Raw genomic sequence first — 27,687 nt, 5'->3', positions numbered from 1 at the left:
GCCAATAAGAGGAGAACATTAACATTAAGATACATGAAATCCAAGTAAAATAAGAAAATATTTAAAAATCACTTCCGATCACACACACAAAAAAATGCTTGCTTGCCCGTGCTCACCCGCTCAGTCCCACATGCACGCATAATGTCTGCTCCCATACACTCGTCTGCTGGTGAAGTTCAGGTGTTCTCTCAAGATTGGATTACTGCAACTCTCTTTTGGCCGGCCTTCCCAAATATCTGTTAGACAGACTCCAACGAATTCAGAATAACGCTGCCAGACTCATTTGCAGAGCTTCTAAATTTGACCATGTTTCTCCTCTCCTTCAGTCTCTCCACTGGTTGCCTGTTTCTGATCGAATAGGCTATAAGCTATCCACTCTGACCTTTTCTGCAGTCAACGGATCTGGCCCCAAGTATCTTTCTGAACTCATCCATATCTATACCCCGTCTCGCCAGCTCCGTTCTTCCTCTGATACTCGACTTCTTAGGATACCTCACATCAGAAGTAAGACCTATGGACACAGATCGTTTTCTTTTCAATCGCCAAAGACGTGGAACAAGCTCCCTGATAACCTCCGTCATTCTGATTCCCTCACCTTCACCTTCACCTTCACCTCTCCCGTAGTCTGGGTTCAGACCGTTGGGGCACCGCTGCTGACCTGGCCACCACTCCTCTCCACTCTTCACGGTTTTCTGATTTCCTCAGGGCGTCACCGAGCGTCAAGCCTGTCCACCCCCGGATGTTGTCTTCCCATCTCTTCTTCTGCCGTCCTCTCCTTCTGCCTCCTTGTACGGTGCCTTGCAGGAACGTTTTGGCAAGACCAGATGATCGGGAGATGTGTCCATACCATCTAAGTTTGCGTTTTTTCACTATGGACAGAAGGTCTTCGTAGGGTCCAATACTTTGCTGGATTCTGTTCTTCACTTCCGTGTTAGTGATGTGGTCTCTGTAGGAGATGCCAAGTAGTCTACGAAAGCATCTCATCTCGACAGCTTGGATTCTTCTCTCGATGTCTGCAGTCAGGGTCCAAGTCTCGCAGGCGTAGAGCAATATTGATATAACCAGGGAACGCATCAGTCTGATTTTTGAGCTGAGAGCGATGTTTTTGTTGTTCCAGATGGTGTTCAGCTTGTTGAGTGCCGTTGTTGTTTGGGCAATTCTCGAGAGTACTTCTGGTTTAGATCCTTCATCTGACACGATTGCTCCCAGATATTTGAAGCTGTGGACTGTTTTAAGCTTTTCGTCGTTGCCTTTGATGTCAATGCTGATGCCGTTGGTGTTGTTAGTCATCAGTTTGGTTTTCTCCGCACTGATTTGCATTCCATACGATGATTCCCTCGCATCTTTTAAATCTCGTCTCAAAACCCTCCTTTTCCCTCAGCAGTAAGTTCAATTGTGGCAGGTCCACTTCCTTTTCGTTAGGTGTGCTTGACTATGTGTGTATACATATGTATGTGTACATAACTACATGCATGTATATGAATGTGTATTGTGTGTGCGTGTGTTTATGTAAGTTTGTGCCTGCCTATGTGTGCGTATGTGTCAGGGTAGCTGTTAGATACACATGTATGTTAAAATGTATGTATGCAGTGTGTGTGTGTGTGTGTGTGTGTGTGTGGTCACATTTTGGTGTATGTATGTAACATAGATATAATGTTTTATGTTAACAAAAGCGTTTTTGTAAAGCACCTAGAGCAGATTTCTGGATAGTGTGCTATATAAGTATCCATTATTATTATTATTATTATTATTATTATTATTAAGGAACCTTGGAGTCATTCTTGACTCAAACCTCAGCATGCATGCTCAAGTAGTAAATCTGATACGCATAGTATCTTGTTCTGTCACGAATCAACTACTGTAATTCTCTTCTCATAGGCTGTCCATAAAATATTCTTCAGCGAATTCAAAAACTTCAAAACAATGCTGCCCGTCTGACTCTCAGAGGACCACGTTTCTCCTCACTTCACGTTTCTCCCCACCTCCGCACTCTACATTGACTCCCCATTGAAGCAAGTATTCAATACAAAGTTGCGTGTCTCTGCTATTCTGCTTTCCACTCCGCAGGGCCTACATATCTTTCAGACCTTTTTCAGTGTTTACACTCCCAGAAGAAATCTCCGCTCTTCCTCTGACTGTTACATTTTGAAACTTCCTCGTGGTGAACCTATGGTGAACGTTCTTTCGTCTTTCCTGTTCCTCACATCTGGAACAACCTTCCTCATCATATCCGTGCATCTGATTCTGTTTCTACTTTTCGGTCATCACTAAAAACTTATCTTTTAAAAACCTATCTATAAGCACTCTCAGCTTCCTTGTTCTCCAACAATGCACATGTCAGCTCACTTTGGTATGTATGAAGAGTGGGAAAGGGACAGTGTGTGTGTGTGTGTGTGTGTGTGTGTGTGTGTGTGTGTGTGTGTGTGTGTGTGTGTGTGTGTGTGTGTGTGTGTGTGTGTGTGTGTGTGTGTGTGTGTGTGTGTGTGTGTGTGTGTGTGTGTGTGTCTGTGTCTGTGTCTGCGCGCGCACGTGTCGTGTTTGTGTGATTGTTGTGTGAGAAAAAAATCGGTTACATATTCTAAAATCTGGGTCATAGTGTCCACCGATGCTTTCTCCCAACGAATTTGCCGCGAGTGCTACCTCTGTGTGTGTGTGTGTGTGTGTGTGTGTGTGTGTGTGTGTGTGAGTGTGTGTGTGTGTGTGAGTGTGTGTGTGTGTGTGTGTGTGTGTGTGTGAGTGTGTGTGTGTGTGTGTGTGTGTGTGTGTGTGTGTGTGTGTGTGTGTGTGTGTGTGTGTGAGTGTGTGTGTGTGTGTGTGTGTGTGTGTGTGTGTGTGTGTGTGTGTGTGTGTGTGTGTGTGTGTGTGTGTGTGTGTGTGTGTGTGTGTGTGTGTGTGTGTGTGTGTGTGTGTGTGTGTGTGTGTGTGTGTGTGTGTGTGTGTGTGTGTGTGTGTGTGTGTGTGTGTGTGTGTGTGTGTGTGTGTGTGTGTGTGTGTGTGTGTGTGTGTGTGTGTGTGTGTGTGTGTGTGTGTGAGTGTGTGTGTGTGTGAGTGTGTGTGTGTGTGTGTGTGCGTGTGTGTGTGCGTGTGTGTGTGTGTGTGTGTGTGAGTGTGTGTGTGTGTGTGTGTGTGTGTGTGAGTGTGTGTGTGTGTGTGTGTGTGTGTGTGTGTGTGTGTGTGTGTGTGAGTGTGTGTGTGTGTGTGTGTGTGTGTGTGAGTGTGTGTGTGTGTGTGTGTGTGTGTGTGTGAGTGTGTGTGTGTGTGTGTGTGTGTGTGTGTGTGAGTGTGTGTGTGTGTGTGTGTGTGTGTGTGTGTGTGTGTGTGTGTGTGTGTGTGTGTGTGTGAGTGAGTGAGGTGGGAAGGGGGTTGAAAAAGAGTGGTCATGAATGTTTTATGTAATTTGTAATATTTTTCTTTCATGTAAAGCGCTCTGAGCTCTTAGAGAGAAAGGGCGCTATATAAATGTACATTATTATTATTATTATTATTTATTGTATAAGAACATCAGTAATCAACTGAGTCTGAAGTCTGAATACGTGTGTGTGTGTGGAAATGGAATCAAACATTTAGTAAGAAAATTTGCAGAGAGGTGAATAATTGTTCAAGGTATTTTCAACGGATAAGTGTTCTTCTTCCATCTCCCAAGAATATCCACAGTCAATATCTTAACCAATTAAATAAATAAGATTAAAAAGGAAGGGGTGAAACATAATATTGTTCCCGAACTGCCTATATGTTTTGGACCCCCCCCCCCACCCCCCCCCCCCCACAAAAACCCCCCCAAAACAAAACAAAAAAAACAACAACATTAACAAAACAAACCAAAACAACAACAACCAACAAAAAACAATAATTTGAAAATCATTAGGTTGATGTGTCACAACTTCAGATTTTTGTAATCCATATGGCTGAGTGACTGCCACCCCTACAGCTGCCACCCCCAACAAACCACCAATACACACAACTTTAGACTGCAGACACACACACACACACACACACACACACACACACACACACACACACACACACACACACACACACACACATCGATCATACTGATCTGACCAAAGATGACAATATAAATTTACTTACATCGCAAGTACGAATTCATTTGGAAGAGAAATACCTTAATCATCTTAAGATATTTACAGACGGCTCTGTTGTAAATGATAAAGCTGGTGCTGCTTTCGTTATTCCAGACCTTAACTTTCAAAACTCATTTCAACTGGGAGAGAATAAGTCCATCTTCACAGCTGAACTCATAGCAATTCTAATGGCGTTAAATTTCATGATATCCTTTCCGAAAAGTTTATTTCAGATTCTATTTTGTGTTGATTCTAAATATGTTCTACATATTATAACTACATGCATGTATATGAATGTGTATTGTGTGTGCGTGTGTTTATGTAAATTTGTGCCTGCCTATGTGTGCGTATGTGTTAGGGTAGCTGTTAGATACACATGTATGTTAAAATGTATGTATACAGTGTGTGTGTGTGTGTGTGTGTGTGTGTGTGTGTGTGTGTGTGTGTGTGTGTGTGTGGGTGTGTGTGTGTGTGTGTGTGTGTGTGTGTGTGTGTGTGTGTGTGTAGTCACATTTGGTGTGTGTATGTAACATAGATACAATGTCTTATGTTAACGAAAGCGTTTTTGTAAAGCACCTAGAGCAAATTTCTGGATAGTGTGCTATATAAGTATCCATTATTATTATTATTAATGAAAAACTAACAAACTATATCAGCGAGCGAACTGGACTAGTTCGCTCGCTGTTATAGTTTGTTAGTTTTTCATTAGAGTTATAATTGTTATGCTAAAAAAAACCCAAAAAAACAAAAACAAAAACAAACAAAAAACCCCCAAAAAGCCAACAACAACAAAAAAAACTTAAGTCAATCATTTTCTATATGTAACACACACACACACACACACACACACACACACACACACACACACACACACACACACACACACACACACACACACTTTCACTTACTCGCATGCGTACACACTGAGTAATTTCTCTTCCCTCCCCTCGATTTTTTTCCTACCCTCGTCTAATATCACTTAAAAAGACGTTAAACTAAAGAACGAACACACACACACACACAAGAAAGGGATTTGATATAACATAATGAATATCAATGTCGGAGTGACTCAAAGGCGAAAGCACACACACACACACACACACACACATACACACACACACACACGCGCGCGCACGCACACACACACGTGTGTGTGAAAGAGAGAAATCAACGGAAACTTCACCCAGAAAGCACGAGAACGGTTGCGGCCACAACGAAATCGATATTGCTTATCTTCGTGTTTCAGAACTGTTCAAAATCGAAAGTACGGAATGTTCCGGACTGTTCCTGAACAGGAAATAGTGACTGTTTTTGTGCAACAGGCTGCGAAATATACCTACGTATTTGTCCGCTATAGAAATATAGTTCTAAAGTAATAATTGTGTCTAATCGACTTTACGTTGTTGTTGTGTTTTTTTTAGAGATATTAGCGATACTTATGCTAACAAGTTTTATATTTCTTTCGCTGAACTGAGTTGCTAAAGTATAAGAGGGGATAAAACTTGATGAATCGTGGGCAGGGGAGTAGTAATATAAACCGCTAAACGCGAACACCGCATGTTACAAGGAGAAAGTTTGAGCTGCAAGCAGTCGAAGACAGACCACGTTCAAAAAACATAACGGTAAGTATTGCTGGTTACTCGAAAGAGAAGGCTCATATACGCAGGAAAAGCAGAAGGGTTCAATCCTTTGGAGTGGGGCGTAAAATCACAGTTGGTTTTTTTTTTATTATTTTTTTTTAGACACGAAATACCATAGGTAGTTATCATCATCCTTGATCAAGGAACATCCCAGAATCAATCCGAAACAAGATCATGGAGTAGACTTGATGATCATTGTGATTGATAGGCCTATTGGGTTTTTTTGGGTTTTTTTCAGCCTTTTTCCTCTCCCCCCCCCCCCCACCCTATCCCCCCTCCCCCCGCCCAACCTCCCTGAAAATACAAACTAAAGGAATAGTCACTGAAACGTTACACGCACAGTCATTCATATTTTAGTCCGTTTAATTTACAAATGAAATCTATACTAACACTTGATAAGTTGATTGGTTATCTCGGGAAAGACGAAGAAAAATTATCATGGCTTCCAAACATATCTGTGTATATACATGTTTATAAATATTTCTTCCCTCTGTATATTGACCACGATCACATTGATTTTTCTGTCGCTGTATCAGTGTATAGGGAATCTGCAGGAAAAAGCACGGACTACATCATAGACGTGTTTACTGCATATGAATCTTTTAAGGTGGATACTCAATTAACTAGAATGAACATAGAAGAGAAATTGAATTGAGCTTGTCATACTTTCCCGGCGGATGTCGGCACTAAACTTTGTACATCTATATAGATCCAGAGAAAAACGGCTGAATGTTGCAATGTGATTGCGACGATAGCCACATCTCGTTTACCGCGGACTTTAAAAAGAATTCTTAATTGCCCTTAAAGATTTTTTTAATGCCCGAGATACACCTAAATAATATGATTTAAACAGCGTTCTCACGGCTTCGAATACCGCAATCGATTTATTGCCCATGAAAATAGCATGCTTGAATGTCGATTTTTGAATGTCATTCTTGAATTCGCAGTAGTGCAGTGAATAAGACAATTTCTTCCAACCGGACATTTCGAATCTGCGCTCAGGCCTTTTTATTTATTTATTTATTGATTTATTTATTTTTTATCTTACAAGCTTTATGATAACAAATACAGAACACATTTTAACGATTAGATTTATTAGATTTTTTTTTTAAAAGTGTATCACAAGTGAGTCTTGAAGGCCTTGCCTCTCTTTTTTTCTTTCTTTTTTTTTTGTTTGTTGGCCAAATCACACTCACATTCATATGAAGTCTGGACTGTCATTTTGAAATCTAAAAAGCAAATAAAAAAAACGAACAAAAGAAGAAAGAAGAAAACCAAAAAAGAAAAAAAAGAAAAGAAATCATTTTAGGCTTGCTTGATTTGTTAATGATAGGAAACAGACAACTGGACAAACCCAATTTTGATGTCAAATCACTGACACACTCAGTCACTGACTTGTCAAGTAACTCACTCAGTGACTGTCATATCATTTCAAAATTATATGTGTCAATCATATAATGACTGATGACTGACACAAATAAACCCTGGTAGTAAATATGATAGGACTTGTGTGAGTTGTGTAATGCTTTGCCTCTGTTGTTCAAGATAAGCAATCTCTTGTGAAAGGCATTATGCATTACCCCATTGGCCCTGTCCCATTTAGCTGTTAATTTCTATTTCTAAAAGAGCTGGTTTTGCTTGCAGATGCCAGAACATAACACTGCCCAGATGGAGGAAACTGAGGTGGAGACCTTTGCCTTCCAGGCGGAGATTGCTCAGCTAATGAGCTTGATCATCAATACCTTCTATTCCAACAAAGAGATCTTTTTGCGTGAGCTGATCTCCAACTCGTCAGATGCCCTGGACAAGATCCGCTATGAGAGCTTGACGGATCCCAGCAAGCTGGACAACGGCAAAGACCTCCAGATCAAAATTGTGCCCGACAAGGAGTGCAAGACCCTGACGATTGAAGACTCTGGCATCGGCATGACCAAGGCAGACTTGGTCAACAACCTGGGCACCATCGCCAAGTCTGGTACCAAGGCCTTCATGGAGGCTCTGCAGGCTGGTGCTGACATCTCAATGATAGGTCAGTTTGGTGTGGGCTTCTACTCTGCCTATCTGGTGGCTGACCGTGTAGTGGTGGAATCCAAGAATAACGATGATGAGCAGTACACATGGGAATCTTCTGCTGGAGGCTCCTTCACTGTCGCACCTGCCACTGGTAAATGTCTACTGGTTTTAGATTGTACATCAGATGTCCAGAATACAGTCTTTTTGTACTGGATGGTACATGTACTTAAAAAGTTTCTAAATATTAACAAATGGCACCACTCATGAAATAAAGTGACAGTGATTTTTTTCAGCAGTGTCATTCTTGTCTGGCATTTCTGTTTGGCCTATCAGAGAACTTATTGTTAAAAAAAAAAAAAAAAAAAAAAAAGCAGCAGGTTTTTACATTCATTCCATTTTTTAGTGTTCTGATCGAAAGTGTCATTAAGATGGACCTCATTGAAGGGGCCAATTTTCCTAGGTGCAGTGAATTAGGGTTAAGGTTAGTAGGCAGTTGTCAGGGCTTTCCTGACCCGTCGGCGGATTAGGCAATTATAACACACCTCTCCTGACTAAAAGCGGAATACTCCGAATAGGTTACGATCTGTATGCTCACCCGACTGTCAGAGGAATAGCATCGTTCTAAGTGAAATTTGTAAATGTATGAAAATAAAAGTAAGAATTCTATGAAGTTTTTGTAACAAATGAAAGATCTGCTGCTGCTTTTATTGGTACTGATTAGTAGATAGTAGATAATTAGTAGATATAACACAGGTGGCTGTTTTCACAGTCTGTGATCAATAACTTGCTATTTACTAGGTACTATGATTTAGCTGTCTCATCGTATCTTTTGGTTTGCTATTGATATCTGTTAATTGAGAGTGATTTGATGTGGGCAAGTACAGAGCTTTGAAGAGAGTGGGGCACTGATTCTGAAATACATACATGTCTGGCAGGGGCACCCTTGGGGCGAGGCACTCGCATCACTCTGTTCTTGAAGGAGGACCAGCAGGAATACCTGGAAGAGCGCCGCATAAAAGACGTCATCAAGAAACACTCCCAGTTCATTGGCTATCCCATCAAGCTGTTGGTGGAGAGGGAGCGGGACAAGGAAGTGGAGGAGGAGGAGGAAGAGGAGGAGAAGAAAGAGGACAAGGAGGAAGGGGCCAAGGTTAGTCCACATCATTCTGTGACAGGAGTTTATCCCTGTCAGCCAATTTCACATTTAACTCTTGTTGGTCCACTCCCGTACCAGTTACTTTCTTGTCACGAGGACTGACGAAGGATTGATAACTAATTACGGTAATCAAGCAGATGGATTACACTTTGGTGCAAATGATAATATATATATACCGTAAAGTTCGGTCTATAAGCCGCGACTTTTTACCCCAGCTTCAACCTCTGCGGCTTATACAGTGATGCGGCTTATTTGAGAATTTTAACGACCGGGAGTGTCACGTTCTCGTCTATTCTTAGATGCCCTTCAACTCACCAAAATCATGATTTCTGTCCATGAATTTTTGGATGAGCTTCAGGATAGTGTGCTAACTGTTCACGTTTTATAAATCAAATCCGCACACATTAAAGCCTTCAGATCAGCATTCAGTTCTACTCTGCTCAAGCGTACACCCTCATCATGCCGAAAACGCGATGTTATGCCTATGATGCAGCCTTCAAATTGAAGGCGATCGACCTAGCAGACGACAGTGCAAGCGACAAACCAGCAGCAACCTCCACCTTTATGTTCATGAAGTGAAAGCGAGGCTGAAGTCAGTGACAAGATGGTGGAGGAAGCTGTGCTGGTTCTGTTCAACTCGGACACTGAAGACGAAGATTTTAGTGGATTCAGTGAGCAGGATGACGTTGAATAAATGTGACTATCCCTAAATTATGGATCTTATTTTCGTTGTGTTTATTGTTTTTTTGTGTCACTAGCAGTATTTTCGCTTGCTTTTCTTTGTGTTGTTCCCGCTTGTGTTTATTTCATAATCTACAGTATCGACAGCTTTCCTGTAGTATCAGTATGTGTTCCAGTACCGGAAATAAGTGCGGCTTATAAACGGGTGCGGCTTATGTATGTATAAAGTTCAATTTTATCCAAAATTTAGTGGGTGCAGCTCAATAGACCGAACTTTACGGTATATATATATATATATATATATATATATATATATATAAGGCACACATTATTCATTCCATGTAAACTTTTGCTTATACACTACACGAATACAAACACTTTATTGTCTGTGCTTGAGTACAGAGATTTGCTTTTTGGCAGCAGCACATGTCCAACACTAACAGATAACGTAGAATAAATTAAAAATATAAAGATAAATTGGAAAGCACCAACCAGTTACTCAAGGGAGTGTCACTACATTTGGACAAATCTGTATATGCTACACCACATCTACTAGGTATATTCCTGAGCAGCAGTGTATCCCAACATGCTTTGTCAGGCCTTGAGGGAAAATAAAAATAAAACGGAACAGAAATAGCTGTACACATTATTAAATTCTCGTGCACCTCCATTGCAGTCAACCAAACTGTATTGCTTGCCATCCTATGCCACACACACACACACACACACACACACACACACACACACACACACACACACACACACACAGTATGCAGCTAGTAAGATACATAGTTCACTTAAAAAATTCACATATTAAAATATGATTAGGCTAACATAGTAAACTACAAGTACAAGGCAGTACTTCCATAGAACATAGATCATTGAATTGAGAGACAATGCAGTAATACTACTTTATTGGATGTGGAAAGAACTCATATGGGGTGAAATGTACTTATGTAGTCAGAAGTGTGCTATTCACAAAAATGAATGGCAAGATTGAATATTACTCAGGAAGCAGTGCAGAAAGAAATGAATGACCGTGTCACGAGGTACTGCAGGAGGGCTTGTGCCATTGTGACAGGATAATTGCAGGGTAAAATGTTAATGTAAGTTTATGGTTTCACCCCAGGACGTGGAGAAGCCCAAGATCGAAGATGTGGACGAGGAAGATGAGGATGAAGACAAGAGTAGCAAGAAGAAGAAGAAGACTGTCAAGGAGAAATACACAGAGGAGGAAGAACTGAACAAGACCAAGCCTCTGTGGACCCGCAACCCTGATGACATCACCTCTGAGGAATACGCAGAGTTCTACAAATCATTGACCAATGACTGGGAGGACCACCTGGCTGTCAAGGTAAGAGCTGGTCAAGTTCTACACAAAGAATACTTACAAACAGAACATACCACACAATCCAACATACACTAGTTTGTGTTGGGAGTGCCATATGCTAGGCACTTCAGGACAAAACAATGCCCATGGTGGGTGAATGTTGTACTTCTCATAACAGAAGGAATCTTTTGCAGGTGGTAAGGGGGGTGGGGTGGGGGGGGGGTCCTTCTCCATAAGAGAACATTCTATATTTGTTTAAGGTGAGGGTGATAATGTCATCGCAATACAGTTTAACATAATATGGTCTGATTTAATATTGTGTATGTGCAGCATTTCTCAGTCGAGGGTCAGCTGGAGTTCCGTGCCCTGCTCTTCATCCCCAAGCGGGCCCCCTTCGATCTGTTTGAGAATAAGAAGAAGAAGAACAACATCAAGCTGTACGTGCGCCGTGTGTTCATCATGGACAACTGTGAGGAAATCGTCCCAGAGTACCTCAACTTTGTCAAGGGTGTGGTGGACTCTGAGGACCTGCCCCTCAACATCTCCCGTGAGATGCTGCAGCAGAGCAAGATCCTCAAGGTGATTCGCAAGAACATTGTCAAGAAATGTTTGGAGCTGTTTGACGACCTGGCTGAGGACAAGGACAACTACAAGAAGTTCTATGAACAGTTCTCCAAGAACCTGAAGGTGAGTCTGCCATGACTGTTGGTACATGTTCACTTGGTGGGCCAAATTGGTCAGGGTTGTTTTTATTAAACGCGCCCCATCAGCATAGTCAAAAGTTTTTTTTGATAATTTGTAACTCACTGTCAGTATTTCCTTTGTTCTGGATGTTGGGAGATTAACATTCATCTAAATGCACCTTGCTGCTTACTTGCTGGTTAAAAGTGAAGTTCATTTTGGCAAGCAGCAAGGTTTTGTTGGTCATTTTCATGCAGAGATGAACAGGAAATGCTGGGATTGGGACTGGGACAGTGGTGGTTCAGTTTTTGCAGTTTGAATTAAAAATCACCCATGTGATGGACGTGTGTTTAGAGAGGGATTGAGAGGGATGGGGGTGGGAGATGCTCTTAAAAGACTTATGTAGATAATGGAAGATGTAATGGAATTAATTTTTCAAGTGTAAATATGTGGGCCTTTGATGTATTCTTGCATTCCATTTTGTAAACAGCAAAGTCAACACAAGGATTCACTTTTTGACAAAACAAAAACCTCATGTTTATTTCTTCTCTTCTTTTATTGCCCGGAAATAAAATAATTATAATAACCCTAAAGCCTCAGCAAATCTCAGGTGTATAATGATATAACTATGTACATATTTCCTTTCCCCCTCATTTATGTTTCATAACCAAATCAAGATGGTAAAAACAAGTTCAGTTGTCAAAAATTGCTTCCAAAACTCACTCCAAAAATACCTCTATTGATGTTCAGAGAAATTCAAAAAGAAAACCTGTACAGTAGAAAATTTAAACTTACAAGATGGATGCTGCTCAAAATGTATCTGGCTTTGGCATATCACCCACAGACAAGCAAAAGATACCCAACCGATGGGTTGCTTGCCCATAAAAAGAGCTCCATTGCACCACGGCTTGAAAGCCTTGCTGGTTGCACTTTGTCAGGGGCTGGCAGTCCCTCCTGGGGATGGCAGTGGAAGAGCATATCCTTCAAATAAACAAAAATATCTTCATAAATCTCTTGATGATAATCTGATAATCAAAGCAAGCCACACTTGAGTGCCCCTAGTGATTGCCATTGCCCCAATTAATACATTTTAAGCATTGCACCAAGCAGCTCCCAAATCATTAATCTTTTGCAGCATTCACAACATGAACAGTTAATATCAAACTAACATAACTTAAGAGAAAACCCTTTCTCAACATCTAACAAAAAGCAGTCATAGCAGAATACTGACAAAATGATCAAGAACAAAAATGTACTTTGTTTCTTCATCAAAATAAAACAAATCAATAAATACCTTCACTTAGTCTGTGAATATTTCTTGGTTGCCGGGACAACCAGCAATGACTGGCACAAGCACAAATTATCTGAGGACAGCAGATGGGAGCTAGCATTAAGTTCACATTTAACAGGCAAAGCAACCTTTGCGTGCTTCACAAACATATCACAGTTACATATCATTGGCTGCAAACCTCAGTTCCTGCATGAAAAAATGTTCTTGTTTTACATTACACAAAAATTCACATGCACAAAAAGATGAAATATGAAAGAGCGTCACCAAATGAGAAAATGTGTACAAGTGATTTGTAACAGTTGTTAAACATAGAGTTGTTAAATTAGGAAATTAATGGTTTTCAGCAAAGGAGCAGACTGAAATATGTGTCTAGGGATTTGTGAAGACAAACAACAGAGAGAGAAAATGAGGTCACAGTAAAATGTCTGTATGTGTAAAGTATCAACGTGTCATTGATGACAGCTGGGCATCCACGAGGACAGCACCAACCGCAAGAAGCTGGCTGATTTCTTGCGCTACCATTCTTCCCAGTCTGCGGATGAGATGGTGACCCTCAAAGAATATGTGTCCCGTATGAAGGACAACCAGAAGGACATCTACTATATCACTGGTAAGTGGCGTGGCTGTCGTTGAATAGAGTTTCTAGAAAGATGTGTTGACATTGTAATATGGCATACTGGATTCAGAAGTCAGTTAAAGTCATCAGACTTGGGCTTGATTCTCAGTTGTAGTGCCTGGTGGATAACTCTATGGAGTTGCAGTTAATTACATGAACTGTCATTTTGCCATGATGGGACATTTTGGCCTTATTTGAAAAAATTAAACACACTTTCACAAAATGACAGACATACAAACTATATTGTTAGAAAATGTACTATCTTCTTTTAACTTTTAAGATATTATTTTCCAATTAGATGCTTCTAAATAATTCTAGAATATTTCAAAATATGTCACTAGATACTGAAAAAAACAGAAAAACAGAAAAAAAAAACTGCACTGTACTCAGTCAGCAAAAATTTTGTCCTTTAAAAATCCTTGTCTGATGCAGAGTGCATTGCATGTCGTTATCAGAAAAATGGTCAGTAAATTCATCACCACTGTCTAGAAGCCCAGGTTTAATGTCTGAACCTTGCATTGTCCCAAGTTCCGATGCCTCTTGCAGTGAGTAGAACTGGTGCACTTGCACTGCTATTTTGGTTGAGAAAGTCAACCTTTGACATGTCAAACAACTGACAAGTGATATAGAATTTGGACTTTTATGGTCAACGGTCTAAGGGAGGGAACTGTGTAGGTAAATGGTCACTCTAAAAGCCTGTGTAGTTTCCCTTTATTTGAACGGTTGCTTTGTGTTAAAAGAAACAAAGAAGTTCCACTGAAGCTTAAGTTTGAGCACATTGTTTTGAGCTGAAGAGTTAAGGGTGGAGATTTTTCTGATTTCCCAGGTCAGCAGATAGGCAGACCTGCTAGTGCTTGATCCTCCGTGTGTGTGTGTGTGTGTGTGAAGTTGCACATTAAAAGGCCCTGTAATCCATATCAGTGTTTGGTGGATGATGGAAATTAGAAGCGAAGAACATACCCAGCATGCTTGTTTCTGGAAAAGGAGTATGGTTATCTACTTGGCAAGGTTAAAATGATGATAGTCTCCTTCATGTAAAAGCCCACTTTTATACAAGTGTGTGGAGTGTTTGTAGCCCTCAAATTCTGAAGAAATAGTGATTAGGCAGTAATAAAGGATGCTGAGGTGATTTAGGTGGTTTCCCTTTTGAACCAGAGATCAAAACTGTAACATGACATATTGTATAGGGTTCATCTCGGTTATGAGTCATTGACACAGAATTTTGAAATGGCCCATTGATATGGCAGCCAGTCGGTCACTTATTAATGCATCTGTAAAACTGTTCCTGCTAAAAGGGCTTTTGTAGATCTCTCATATTCACCTGCAAAACAATAGTGATTGCAGTTTCAGATTCTGGAAAATATGAATATACCATTGTTATTGTTGTTGCTCTGCAGTTCAACATCTAGCAGAGGAACATGATGAAAAAACAAAAAAATCAAAACCTCTACCAAGCCAGGGAATGAAATGAACATTTGCATAGAAGCATCATGACTTGCATATTGTTAACTGTGGCGGAATACACTTTTTTATACAATGCCAATATTGTTTTTTTTAATTTCCCACCAGTCTCGTATTGATTTAAATTGAGAAAGGCTGCAATACATGCAGAATATTTTGTCGTATGAAATGATCTGTATTGTTGATTATTGAAAGAAGGTGTCTACTGTTGAGAAAGATCAAATTAGTGTTTAAAACATCTGCGGTCTCTTCCATTCTGTACATGTCTGGACAGTCAGAATCTGAGAGATTTCTTCAGCATTTGTGGGCAAATTGCACATATATTTCACTGATGATACGCAAGAGTACACTCTTTCTAGTAAAACAGATCCAATCAAGATATGTACAAGTGCACTTTTATGTGTATAACCATTTTGATTTTGTCATTTGAGCAGCCACACTTCATGTATGTTTGTATTTCCATAACCCAATGTACACATACTGACATACATAACTATCTTAAAAGGTCATTTGATCTCTTTTTCCTGTGTATACACAAGAATGGAAATAAACAGGTCTGCACATTATGCTGGCATGGTACTTTAGAAAAAAATTAGAAACATGTTGCAGCTGTGAAGATCTGGAATTCAAGAAAGTGCTTTCCTAATGACTAGATGAATACAAGTGACAGTGACACTGTAGATCTGACGTTTTTCACTTGTACTACTTTGCTTTTGTTATTCTTTTTTTTCCTGTATACTAATTGGACAATTATGTGGACATTTGTTATCAAGAGCAGTTAGCATAAGTCAGTGTTGCAGTATTGCATGATAACGTTTAGTAATGACTATGTTGTATTTTCTGTGTACATCATAACACAGCAAACATTAGCACATAATCTTTCCACACACAGACACACACAGACAAGCACACACACACACACACACACACACACACCATTTCTCGTACCAACAAGTGTGATGGACAAAATAAAAATTTCAACAACCAATGTTAAGTTGGGGGAATGAGGTGAATGATGCTGGCAGCAGGAATAAGGAGTTGCTTTTTTCCTGACTCATTAATTTCAGAATGACCTATTGATTTTGCGATGAACCAGTCAAATGACCCTGAACCAAACATAAACTCTGCATTACAGGAAATTCTTTTGGGTCCTCTTTCATTTCACTGTCCACTTGAAGACTTAAGGGAATCAAAGCATCTGCTTCAGGGGGGAAAATGGAGCCTTTCGCTATTGTAATGTGCTTTTATTTTTCATGTTTTACTGACAATGCAGTCATTTTCTTGTTGGAAGGAGTTCCTAGAAAGTGGGATGATTGATGAAATTGACTGCTATGCTGATGTGTACTTTCTCTGTGTGTGTGTATGTGTGTCATATTTTCAGCTTTTTTGTTGTTGTGATAATTCATATACTTTGCAGTCTGTATTATTCATTTGTTGTCTTGGTGTGTATGTATATAAGAGGGATATTCATTAAAGATTTCCCCTGACCAACTTCCCATGGACTTAGAGGAACAAAACTTGGTACAGTTGTTAGTTTTTCTCCACATTAGGTACCACCAAGGGTGACACACTTCTCCCATTGCTTTATGTAGCTGTGAGGACCTTGCCTGTAGAAGTCTGCAGGTTGCGCCAAAAGCCACAACTTGACCTCAGAAATAAGTGGTTCATAATCTGGGAAGTGCCCTTCAGAAATGACTTCATGATTAGAAAGAGGTGGAAATCAGATTGTGTGAGGTCGGGAGAGTAAGAGGGGTGAGGAAGGATTTCGTAGCTGCAGGACTGTGTTTCTGTCTGGGCAACATACGAGTTGTGAACTGGGGCCTTGTCTTGCAGGAGGCGGACATGTTTGGTTAGCACGTCACACCTCTTGGTTTTGATGGCCTCCTGCAGTTTCTGCAGCAATGAAGTGTAGTATGTCCTGGTAATTATGGTACCCTTTGGTAGGAAATCCATCATCACTATTCTGCGCTGGTCCCAAAAGACAGTGAGCATGAGCATACCTGCCGAGTGTTGGACATGTGCCTTCTTCGGAGGTGGTGATTCAAAATGCTTCCATCGCTTTGGGCTTTAATCTGGATCATAGTGATGGACCCAGGTTTCACCCTGCATGGTTAGTCTGTTAGACAAGTCCTGGTTTTCTTGGCACATGACCAAAAGAGCCTGGAAGCATGTGACTCGTTGCTGCTTCTGGAAAGGTATGAGCAACCAGGGAATTCATTGTGCAGACAACTTCTGCATGTGCAAATGGTCATGGATGATTTTTTCCACAGACCACACACTGATCTTGACATCTGAGACTAGGGTGAATGATTATGCAACGACTCTCCAAAATGGCTGCCTCCACTTGCTGGATGGTGTCTTCATCAGTGGCGGACTGTGGTCACAGGGGAATGGTAGCTGTTTCCAACAATGTCTAACCACACTTGAACTGATGATGCCAGTGCTTGACAACCTCACACTATGCGGCATCCTGAAGTCTTTTCAGTCAAATGTCTCCCGTTATTTGCAGTCTCTGAAGTAAAGAAACTTGACGACCTGTCTGCATTCAACTGGCTCTGTTATCACACCTTACTCCACCATAGCACCTGTAAAAGAGAAACTGTTATGAGTTTATAGATGCAAATTACCGCGTGAACTATAGAGATATGTATAATAGTACGTATGCATTTTCAGTTTCCTTCAATAACGGGAATTGAGGAGAAATCTTTAACTCTTTCCGGACGAAGGAATGCTCACACAGTCCTACACAAAACGTATTCGGTTTCGGACGAAGGAATGGAATAGCATTCTCCGAAAGTAAAATTCCATCATGCGCTGTACACGTGATTTTGTGATTAGCCAAGCAGAGTGCGCTATTCTGGGTCACTCCACAATCGAATGGTATGATTGGTCAGCCTGGGATGTGTGGCCTGTCTCGCACACACGCTGACAAAGTCACTGACCGGTCGTCTGCTCGCGTGCCAGCCTGTTAGCAAAGCGGGCTCTTTCAGAATGTTGTGAAGCGAACAAGGCAGTGACGGCAACGTTTTAGGGTTGCCGAAGTACTTGAAGTGCTACAAACTGAAGGTCGGACATTGAAGAGGTGGATGATGATGAAGAAGAAAGCGAATTTAATGCAGAAAGCGAGCATGAGTATGGTGATTTGGGGTGAAAAATTGGCAGTATTTTCTACATATGGCAAAACTGTAAAAATAAGATGAGAAATTTGACTTTTTTTATATGTAATAGCTCAACACGTAATAAACCAGTTCTGAAAGTTTCATTTTCTTACACAGTATTTTGTATTTTTTGTAATTTTTTTCCAAACCCTTACAAATGGGCCGTCTGTGGGGAAAAGCAAGGGAGAAAACTTGTCGTCCCGAGTGAGTTAATGAACATCCCTTGTGTGAGTGTGTGTGTGTATAAAATTTTCCTTTTTTCCCCCCTTGTTTATAGTTAATGTGCTGTTGATTGCCACTATATATTATCAGTCTGTTGCATTTGTTTTGTTTCATGGGAGGCACTTTAGAGCCCACTACATTTAGGGAGTTTGCATGATATCAGTGTAATGTTATTATTAGTGTTATTAATAGGGGAAGTCAGTATGCTGTTGTTCAAGGAGAGTTTAGTAGCAGTGGTGCTTTATGAGTGTGTGAAGACAAATGATTTGTTTCAGGGGAGAGCCGTGAGGCAGTGCAGAACTCTGCCTTTGTGGAGCGTGTGAAGAAGCGAGGCTTTGAGGTGCTGTACATGGTGGACCCCATCGATGAGTACTGTGTGCAGCAGCTGAGGGAGTACGACAGCAAGAACCTGGTGTGTGTCACCAAGGAAGGACTAGAGCTGCCCGAGGATGAGGACGAGAAGAAAAAATTTGAGGAAGCCAAGGCCGAGTTTGAAGGGTTGTGCAAGGCCATGAAGGAAATCCTGGACAAGAAAGTGGAAAAGGTCAGATACAGTAACTACCAGGATTTAGTTATTCAGTTGTTTCAAAACAAACAAACCAACAAAAAAAAAAAAAAATATATATATATACATATATATATATAGTGTTTTTGTAAAGGAAACTTACTGCTAACTTGTTAAAAAGCAGAGATTATTTACATGAACTAGGACTGCTTCACATTTCATGACATTCTAAAGTTATATTGTAGATCATATTGTTTTTAGTTTGGATGTTTGAACATGATGCTACTTGTTCTTGATACTCTGTTTTAATGATAAAACAGATTTTGGTGGTCAGTTGCTCCTAGCCCAAATGTTGGTGTTCTTATTTTGCTTGGTTTGGTGATGGCTTGCTGAAAAGCCACAACTTGAGATGATCCTGCTCTTTTGATGGATAACTTATTGAAGTATGTTGAAAGATACCAAGATAAATGTGATAGTCTTGGTGAAAGATGTGTTGACAGTTGTGTTGACTGGTGCTGAAAGACCTCTATGTTTTTACCTTGCTGTGTCGTACAGGTGACGGTGTCTCATCGCTTGGTGTCATCTCCCTGCTGCATCGTGACCTCCCAGTACGGCTGGTCGGCCAACATGGAGCGCATCATGAAGGCCCAGGCCCTGCGAGACACCAGCACCATGGGCTACATGGCTGCCAAGAAACACTTTGAGATCAACCCTGACCACCCCATCATCAAGACCCTCAAGGTCAAGTGTGACGCCGACAAGAACGACAAGTCTGTGAAAGACCTGTGCATGCTGCTGTTTGAAACAGCTCTGCTGTCCTCTGGCTTCACTCTGGAGGACCCCACCTCCCATGCGAACCGCATCCACCGCATGGTCAAGCTGGGTCTGGGTGAGTCCTGTTGTCCTGATTCTTCTTCTTCTTAGTTTGTGGGCTGCAACTCTCACGTTCGCACTGTTTTTTTAACCCCGCTGTGTAGGCAGCCATACTCTTGTTTTCAGGAATGTGCATGCTGGGTATGTTATTGTTTCCATAACCCACTGAACCGAACGCGGATTACAGGATCTTTATTGTGTGCATATGTTTTTCTGCTTGCGTATACACACGAAGGGGGTTAAGGCACAAGCGGTCTGCACAGATGTTGTCCTGATGAATTGCTTAAAGGATGTTGTGGATATATGCCATCTTTTTTTATGATGAATGAAACACCCCCCCCTTACATTTGAAAATCAGCATTGAAGACAAAACACCTGATAGGGGAAAGTTAAAAGAGAAGAGGAGTTTAGGTGAGTTGCAGTTAATAAGTGATTCCAAAGTCTGAGGCAGCATGAGAGGGTTTTGTTTGTTTTTGTTTTTTTTGAATAGGCCTCAGTTGCATGGAGGTCATGGAGCACCAGCACTTTCTCTCTCTCCCTGTCTTTTTGGGGGTTTGGGGGGGTGGATTGCATCACATGCCTTCTTCAACAGCTCCCCAACCCCCCCCCCCCCCCTTTTTTTTTTCTTTGTTTCCATTTTTTCTTTTTTTTCCACATCAGTTTTTCTTTAATACAAAATTTCTGTTTCCCAGGTATTGTTCCTACTGTGCATAAAGCAGTATTGTTCCAGCACAGTTGTTTGTCTTACAATACTTCAAATTTTTCAGTGAATGCTTCAGTGTTAGATATGCATGTAGAGATAGATATCTGGGTTTTTGGTTGCTCAGATGTGTGTTTATAGGTTTTCTTTGTGGTATAAGCGAAAAATCATCACATAGATTGTGAAGTAAAGTCCTCAAGAACACATGCAATAAATCAACAGCCAATAATGATTATTAACATAATAAACAGTGAAAAGTTGAAGCCGCAGACAAATAAGATATGGAAAATAAACCCTTTCCAGAACATGAGGAATTATATTGTGCAATATTGACAAGGTACGTAATAAATAGACAGCAGTCCGAGATACAGAAACTAATATCTTTGAATATCTATGACATGAAAAGTTGAAGCAGAATATTTTGTCTGTTTACAGGTATTGATGAGGATGACAGTGTGCCGGAGACAGGTGAAGGCGACGGCCCGTCCACAAATGACATGCCCCCATTGGAAGGCGATGAAGATGATGCTTCACGAATGGAAGAGGTGGACTAAATTTGGAACATGCCTGCCTGGCAGACTGACTGCAGCAAAAAGCTGCTTGGGATGGCAGAGAACAGAGACAGAGGGAAGGGGTAGGGTGGAGTGGTGTGCACTTGAATCAGGTTTAACAGTTAGTGGGGGGTTGTATCTGGATGCCATGTGGTTGTGTCCAAGACAGTTGATTGTAAACTTTGATGGGCGCAATAGCCGAGTGGTTAAAGCGTTGGACTGTCAATCTGAGGGTCCCGGGTTCGAATCACGGTGACGGCGCCTGGTGGGTAAAGGGTGGAGATTTTTACGATCTCCCAGATATGTGCAGACCTGCTAGTGCCTGAACCCCCTTCGTGTGTATATGCAAGCAGAAGATCAAATACGCACGTTTAAGATCCTGTAATCCATGTCAGCGTTCGGTGGGTTATAGAAACAAGAACATACCCAGCATGCAAACCCCCGAAAACGGAGTGTGGCTGCCTACATGGTGGGGTAAAAGCCCACTCGTGTGCATACGGGTGAACGTAAACTTTCTCCAGTGAAGCCTTCCACCACCACCACAGACTGTTACCTGAACTGTATTTCCATCAGAACTGACACTGTCTACTGCGCAGCAACTTTGGGGATATCTCTTTGTCTGAAGTAATTTTCACAGCAGAAATCAAGGTTTTTGTTTATTTTTATTTTTTGACTTGGCAATTTTATGCTTGACTTCTCCAGTTATTTACCGGTGATAGGGCTAACTGTCTTTATTGGTAAAAGGCAGATAGATGCAAGAATGGTTCTCTTTGTGTTTTCCTGCTATCTGTAAGGTCAGTTAGTCCTAGAAGTCTTGAGGCAGTTTTTCAAGTGTGGGTTATGTGTGGTATTGAGTCATTGACAGTCAGAACTGATTGGCGTGAATCAGATGGTTTGACAGTGTGAACAAATGTGTGTAGATATGATGGAATGTGGTCATTGTTTTCCCACCAGTGTCTGAGTGTGTGTTTTGTTTTGATTACCGTTTGAAATTGCTGTTGTTTTTTCATTGTTCCAGTTTGCATTATTGTTCCTTTTCATGCACTGATGTTTTGCATTTGCATTGTTTTATTCTGGATGTGTGACACTATGCCATGATTTGACCAGTTCAAGAATAAATCATTGAAAATCTTGTTTCATGAAGTATGTTGGGCAGTTGATCATGAGGCAAAGAATAGATCTTTACACACAGAATCAATAGTTTGTATTTGTATCACTCTTCTTGTCACAACAGATTTTTGAGTGTGAAATTCAGGCTGCTCTCCACAGGGAGAGCACGTCGCTACACTGACAGTGCCACCCATTTTTTTGTATTTTTTCTGCCAGCAATTTTATTTGTTTTCCTATTGATGTGAAATTTTCTACAGAACTTTGCCAGGGTCAACCCTTTTGTTGCCATGGGCTCTTTTACATGCACTAAATGCATTCTGCACATGGGGCCTTGGTTTTTTTGTCTCATCTGAATGACTAGCATCCAGACCACCACTCAAAGGTCTGGTGGTGGGGGAGAAAATACTGGCGACAGCCGGTGCGATTCAAACTAGTGTGCTCAGATTCTCTTTCTTCCTAGGTGGACGGGTTACCTCCAGGCCAACACTCCACATAATTGATATGCAGGTTTGTTTAAATGTGTGGTTAAAACTGTTTATGGGTTGTCTGCCAAAACTGGCTTACCGGTTTGGGGGAATGTTGCAAAACCTGTTTAGCGAACATGTTCCACATGTGGATGATCTTTCAGGGCAGGTTTGGCCTCACCAGTCAACTCGAGACCCACAGTCCCAGATCCTCCATAGGATGCAGGTCATGGTCATCTGAATCCAAAGGAAAAACAACAACAACACACACACACAAGAACCCCGCCCCCCCAAAAAAACAACAACAAACAAACCCAAAAACAACAACCCCAAAACAAAACAAGAGAGGCAAGGCTTTCAAGACTCACTTGTGATACACTTTAAAAAAAAATCTAATCGTTAAAATGTGTTCTGTATTTGTTATTATACAGCTTCGGGTTAAAAGAAAAAGGCCTAACGACAGATTCGAACCCTGCGTGTTCGGGTGAGAAGAAACTGTCTTTACGCATTACACTATTGGAGCTCATTAGTTGACGTGCAAAAATATATTTAAACATGCTCTTTTAAAGGGCGATAAATCGATTGTGCTATTCGCAGTGAGAACGCTGTTTAAATCGTATCATTATGGTGTATCTTGGGCATTCAAAAAATCTTTAAGGGCGATTAAAAGTTCTTTTTAAGTCCGCGGTAAAGAAGACGTGGCTATCACTGCTATCACACTGCAACATTTTGCCGTTTTCTCTGGATCTAGATAGTTTAGTCACACCCGGTTGACACGGTCGATTCAATTTCTCTTTTATGTTCATTCTAGTTTTATAGTTTTAAAGTTGATATGAAAATTGAGTATTTTGTTAAACTAATAACATGTAGAGCTAAGTACAAGTACTTCTAAACGTCGTATGAAGTGAAAAGGACTTCATTTTGAGAAAAGTCAAGACTGGAAATTTTTACGTTTCATCAGTTCAAGGGTATTAACACAGATGGTTTATTATTTTTAAGTGTGAATTTCGACTGATTCTGTGGATATTTTTATGGCAGTTTGGAGCATAATCCAGTAAGGGATGAAGCGTTCACAAATCTTTCTTTGAATAAGTACGTATTTAACGGTCTCCTTCTCCAACTTTCCATCACATGTTATCGTGTATTGTCGATTGAATATAGGATTGAACGGACAGGTCAACAACTTGAAACAAAGTGGCATCGTTCGCGAAGAATATGAGCACGTGCTTTGAATATGTATAAATATGTGTAGGCAATTGATTTTTGCCCATGACCTTCAGGGCTCAGCCAGTAGATCTGTAAAGTCCACTCGTCGAAATGATTTTAGTATTTTCCGAAAAAGACCACTTGGGCGAATGAACTTAGTGAAAGCCCTGTACACTGAGAGTAAAACACACAAGCTTTTTATGTATTGAGTATAATTTCAAAATGTAATGTTTCAGATGAGAAAGATCAATTTGATGCAAATCAAGCCCCCTAGCATTTATTACAGATTAATTTCACTTTTTTAACTGCCTGCACCAAAGACATGCAAAATAAATATGACTTCCATGCTTAGCAAAAGAAGTTCCTGTTTGAACAAAAATGATAAAAAATGACTACTCTTGTTGTTTTGTCAAAATATCAGATCAAAGTGCCAAGTTTAGAGAATAAAACAAAATATAAATATAACAGTAAATTCAGTTTGCATATAATTTGGCTTCTTTTAAAAAAAAAATTTGTGCCCATCCCAGAGGTGCAATATTGTTTGAAACAAGAAGACTGGAAAGAACTGAATTTTTCCTATTTTTATGCCAAATTTGGTGTCAACTGACAAAGTATTTGCAGAGAAAATGGCAATGTTAAAGTTTACCATGGACACACACACACACACACATACAACCGAACACCGGGTTAAAACATACTCACATTGTTTACACAAGTGAGTCAAAACAATCCTTCACTTAACCCTCTCACAGGAATAGAGTATATCAGTAACTGAACTTTGCATAACGGGGATCGCAGGTATTGCAGAGGCAGCTGTTATAGACTGCTATCAACAGCTTTTGTAGTTGCATTCTGTTGTTGTTGTCTGTTGTCTCGTTCGTCATTTATCAGATGGATTCCCCCGTCTCCTCGACAAAGGCGGCAGTACGTCGCAGGTCCTCCAGTCCTCCGTAGAGCTTCCGGGTCGCAGGGATTGGGTCGGGCCAGGTTTTCTCTTGGAGCGCTTGGTAGAGCAAGCAGGACTGCAGCAGATCTGTTGTCTGGCTGCCTGTTCTGCAGGGGCACTGCTCTGTGTCGCCGATACGGAGTTTCGTGTATAGGTGGTGTTTCAGGCGGTTGTGGCCTGTCCTGAGCCTGAAAATGGCTACCTGCTCTTGACGAGTCAGCAGGTAGTACAGGTCTGCTCTGTTATGGCGTGCATGCTGCTGCTTCCACTTGTTCTGCAGCTTGGCCTAATGATGGTCGTGGATTCAGAGTAGCTGGTAGATTTGTCCGTCTGCTCTTTAGTAGTGCCTTCCTTTGCCAGGGAGTCAGCAGTCTCGTTGCCAAGCATGTTGCAGTGGGAGGGAATCCACTGCAGGGTGACTGTGTGACGTGCATAGAGAGGCGAGAGAAGAGAACAGATCGTTGAGTTCTGGATCTCTGTTGGACCAAAGGGCCTACAAGATGGACAGGGCATCGGTCAGGAAGACAACGTTGTGGCTGGCGTAGGGGCTGACCTCGATGTGGGCTGCTGCTGTTTTCAAAGCTTCTGCTTCAGCTCTGTAATTGGTGGAGTACAGGCTGGTTGCGAAGCAGGCAGATCTTTTCTTCTCTGCCTCCTGGATACTGAACATAGACTCCTGCCCCTCCATTCCAAATGGCATCTGTCGCAGAGCCGTCGGTGTAGACATGAGTCCAGAACTCATTGGGGAACTGGGTGTGGGGTGTTTCCCGTAAGGGACTTTCTTTCAGGGCCGCTTTGGGAATCTTTGAGGCTAACGCCAGGGATGCTGCACTGGATGAGGGGAGGGGTTCCTTCGCTCCAGGCAGGGACGGCAAGACACCAGGGTATCAATTTTTTTTTTTAAATGCAGGAGACAACAGAATGGAATAGATTAGACTTGATTCAATAACAGAGCATAATGTGAAAGGGTTAAAGGACCAATAGCCTGTTACCGCCATCAGGGCAGTGAATTTGTATCCGCTGTGTGTGGGGCTTAGCAAGGAAGGCGGAACCAGCTGCTCTCATTCCATCGTTTTAACCTTCGCCAATGAAGTCAAGTTCTTATTCATACGTGAGTGGAGTGAGGAAACTTGGAGTAAGCCTTCCCTACGGATTGAGCATGGCGAAACGGGGCCTCGAACCCTGATCACTGGTAAACATTGGATCAGAAGTCCAACGCCTAAATGAATCTGCCACGGTGCCTTTAAAAAGAACAGAAAAGTTCTTGGTCTTTTAATACTGAAAGAACAACACAATAGATCGCTGATGAACTTTCTCTATCAATAGGAAACTGTAAGATAGTTTCCCAATGGAAAATCGTAACCACTTTATTGTTGTTTTGCAGTTGTTGTTATGGACATAATCAAACAAGACTTTGAAGCTTATTTTATGAAAAAGTGCTATTGCTATTAAAATGTTGACATATTTTCCATTAAAAAAAGATCAATATTGTTGTGTTGACGGGCGCAATAGCCGAGTGGTTAAAGCGTCTCGGGTTCGAATCTCGGTAACGGCGTCTGGTGGGTAAAGGGTGTTAATTTTTCCGATCTCCCAGGTCAACATAATTATGTGCAGACCTGCTAGTGCCTGAACCCCATTCGTGTGTATACGCAAGTTTAAGATCAGATACGCACGTTAAAGATCCTATAATCCATGTCAGCGTTCGGTGGGTTATAGAAACAAGAACATACCCAGCATGCACACCCACGAAAACTGAGTATTGCTGCCTACATGGCGGGTTAAAACGGTCATACACGTAAAAGCCCATTCGTGTACATACGAGTGAACGTGGGAGTTGCAGCTCATGAATAAAGAAGAAGAGGAAGAAGTTGTGTTGTTGTTTACCTAAATAGAATAGAATAGAATATGTCTTTATTACCAAGTGTACCGGGGTCACAAGGAATATTGGGGGGATAGTACATAACAATGTACGAACACAAATCGAAAATCATACACAAACACAGATACAGAAATTAGGATACATACAAGTGCATATCAATATAAAAACTTTTGTATAGTCACAAATGCACGCACTGCACACACACACACACACATGCGCGCGCGCGCACACACACACACAAATACTCACACACACACACACATACACGTTTGAACAGAAGCCGCATGTTACATGTGGATGAGGCTGACGGCTAGATCTTCGGGTAGATGGTTGTTGATTGCACAATTCTAGTTATCATACTGGATTTGTTCGAGAGACAGGGCATTGACTGCTTTCTGGAAAAAGCTATTGGCGAAGCGATTGGTTTTCGTCCTAATACTTCTGTACCGTCGTAAATACACTGAAGCCACACTACGAACAATGCTAACGATTTTGTTATAAAAAATATTCACACACACACACACACACACACGGATGATAATCGTGTCCGAATATGACCACCAGAACAACAGAAAAGGCAACTGCTGTGCCAACTATATGGGCTACAATTTGATGGTAGTGGAGAGTGTCTTGCCCAAGGTTACATCCCCACCTTCTCGGCCAAGAGGACTTTAGGACGGTCGGCGTTGGGATGGTTCCCAAAGACCAACTAGCCTCCAAGGCTGCAGCACTAAGAGCCAGTGCAGTCTTGCCTCCAATTTTGAGAGTCATAGTCATTCACAAGTGCAATGGAGAAACCATTGATCATACAGCTCTCACTTTGTTAATGCCCCACCTGAAAGCTTATGTGATATAAGCTGAGCACTGGGCTTGACCACAAGACCTGACCTCGTGTTGGAGTTATGCGAAGGTCAACCATCTGACCCTCAGTTGAACAGTGGTTATATAATTTGAATCTTGTCACGTAGACGCTCAAGGAAAGAGGACACGCGACCGTATCGTACTCAGACACACACACACACACACACACAGATACACACACACACACACCGGCCAGCGCGATAGCAATGGAGGTCATCAGTAAGGACGGTCAGTGAATCCGGAAAATCTCTGACCCTGCTA

At 41.4% G+C, this 27,687-nt stretch overlaps 1 protein-coding gene across 1 annotated transcript; it reads left to right on the top strand.

Annotated features, from left to right (window-relative positions):
- The first annotated feature begins 5,643 nt into the window (after positions 1 to 5,643).
- On the top strand, positions 5,644 to 22,088 carry LOC143279562 (heat shock cognate protein HSP 90-beta-like). The gene is made up of 9 exons (XM_076583640.1): positions 5,644 to 5,704; positions 7,367 to 7,886; positions 8,671 to 8,885; positions 10,702 to 10,926; positions 11,233 to 11,589; positions 13,337 to 13,484; positions 18,607 to 18,875; positions 19,392 to 19,725; positions 20,845 to 22,088. Exons 2-9 carry the CDS (start codon positions 7,367 to 7,369, stop codon positions 20,961 to 20,963), a joined length of 2,187 nt encoding a protein of 728 aa, XP_076439755.1. The 5' UTR covers positions 5,644 to 5,704; the 3' UTR covers positions 20,964 to 22,088.
- Positions 22,089 to 27,687: the final 5,599 nt, after the last annotated feature.

The sequence above is a fragment of the Babylonia areolata genome, chromosome 2 (assembly GCF_041734735.1).
Source record: "Babylonia areolata isolate BAREFJ2019XMU chromosome 2, ASM4173473v1, whole genome shotgun sequence".
NCBI classification, from domain to species: Eukaryota; Metazoa; Mollusca; class Gastropoda; order Neogastropoda; family Buccinidae; genus Babylonia; species Babylonia areolata.
Note: the sequence above shows the minus strand (reverse complement) of the source record. Positions and strands in the feature narration are given on the sequence as shown.

Coding starts and splice junctions, on each gene's coding strand:
- LOC143279562 (XM_076583640.1), top strand. CDS start 7,367: ATGCCAGAACATAACACTGCCCAGATGGAGGAAACTGAGGTGGAGACC. Junction 11,590..13,336: donor AGTTCTCCAAGAACCTGAAG/GTGAGTCTGCCA, acceptor CATTGATGACAG/CTGGGCATCCACGAGGACAG. Junction 13,485..18,606: donor GGACATCTACTATATCACTG/GTAAGTGGCGTG, acceptor GATTTGTTTCAG/GGGAGAGCCGTGAGGCAGTG.